The sequence below is a fragment of the Typha angustifolia genome, chromosome 10 (genome assembly GCF_048772165.1).
Source record: "Typha angustifolia cultivar Huaian chromosome 10, ASM4877216v1, whole genome shotgun sequence".
Lineage (NCBI taxonomy): Eukaryota > Viridiplantae > Streptophyta > Magnoliopsida > Poales > Typhaceae > Typha > Typha angustifolia.
In genome coordinates, this window is record NC_133248.1 from 9,700,238 (window position 1) to 9,701,739 (window position 1,502).

The 1,502-nt window shown below is 48.9% G+C and overlaps 1 protein-coding gene across 1 annotated transcript; it reads left to right on the forward strand.

Moving 5' to 3' along the window:
• Positions 1-493: 493 nt before the first annotated feature.
• On the forward strand, positions 494-921 carry LOC140767956 (uncharacterized). Its single transcript, XM_073108014.1, has one exon. The coding sequence runs from the start codon at positions 641-643 to the stop codon at positions 770-772; it is 132 nt and encodes a 43-aa protein (XP_072964115.1). The 5' UTR covers positions 494-640; the 3' UTR covers positions 773-921.
• The last annotated feature ends 581 nt before the right edge of the window (positions 922-1,502 follow it).

Sequence of the window (1,502 nt, forward strand, 5' to 3'; positions counted from 1 at the left end):
AAATAGATTAAAATATAGGATGTTAAATGCAAATTCCCTTAGATCCTGTTAATAGTATTATAAAAAAACACACGAGTAATTAATACTTTTGATCGCTGTTGTGGGAACTACTACACAATCTCTCTTAGATAAAGAAAGCTCTTTGAAGCTTCTTCTTCTTCTTTTTTTAAATTTTTAACATTAACTGTGGTTAACTTATTGTGGTTGCTGGCAGACTGATAGCAAGTCTTCATCAGGGAGAGAGGCAGCTGAAGTCTAAAGTCTTAGAAGTAGTTAAGCTGAAGCAAAATTTCAAGCCAAGCTCATATATTTCATAATTGTGATTGTTGGACTTGGACCCGGGTCAAAACCTCTGGATCCAAGTTGACCTAAACCAATTTGTACCCCTCCCAATCAAATATATTGCACACTATTCTAATAGCTAAATAGCTATATATATATATATAAAGCCGAGCTCGCTCTCTAACTTACAAGTAACAACTGTACAAACTTTCAAAAACAAAACGGCTAGAGGTCTCCCCTTTCCTGAACCATCGCACCCTCTGGGTCCATCTGAACCGACTGAGCCGGACCGGTCCGACACACCTCCAGGCCCTGGCGGCACGTGGGGCAGGAGGACCGGGCCGCGAGCCACCGGTCGATGCAGGCCACGTGGAACCCGTGGTTGCACCTTGGCAGCACCCGCACGTGCTCCCCGGGTGCGAACTCGGAGAGGCAGATGGCGCACTCGGATCCGGTCCCCGCGAACCCGAGGCCGAGGCCGGCCGAGTAGACTAAAGTGGGGAGGGCTCGCAGTCGCAGGGCGTCCTTCCTCGGAAACCGGGCGTCGCAGGGGGGAGCTATTGGGCCGGGTCGATCCGGCCCGTAGCAGACCCGGTGCCTTACCCGCAGCACGCAGCGCACCATAGCGTTGACGACGACTGCGCAGATCACGCCGCAGAGCATGATAGCGAGCGCCAGGATGACGTTGGCGTCCAGTGAGTTGAAAGGGCTGTTGGTGTTGGATACGGCACTGGACCCGGCCGGTGGGGTCAAAAGCTTCCTAGGCTGGGAGCCTACTTCCATTACGAGGGATAAAATGAGCCAGAAGAGAGTTAGGTGTGGATCGATGGCTGTAGAGATCTTGGAGGATGGTTAGAGGAGGAGTATATATAGGAATGGAGTGTCTAAAAGCTATCCAAAGTCGTTGGTAGTATTGGTCTAGTGGGTGGAGATAAGTTGTCCTCGGGGGCGTAGGTAAGTTGGGTGATTTGGTGTAGACCATTGCGTCTAATTATTATTTAGAGAAGTGAGTATGGATGAGTGTATAACCGATGGACGGAAGGTGCAACATACCGTTATGATCACGTTTCGGATTACTTTAAGTTGAAATCGAAGCCTTTAGCAGTATCAAAATGCATTATGACTTGCCACGACTTTAAAGGAGGCATGGCCCCAGCGGCGCACTTAGATCTATCATTTCCATTAGTATGTAATAATATCCGAGATCGGGAGCCTCCACT

What these genes read in the sequence shown, in the direction of transcription:
- LOC140767956 (XM_073108014.1), top strand. Translation starts at nt 641, where the DNA reads ATGCAGGCCACGTGGAACCCGTGGTTGCACCTTGGCAGCACCCGCACG.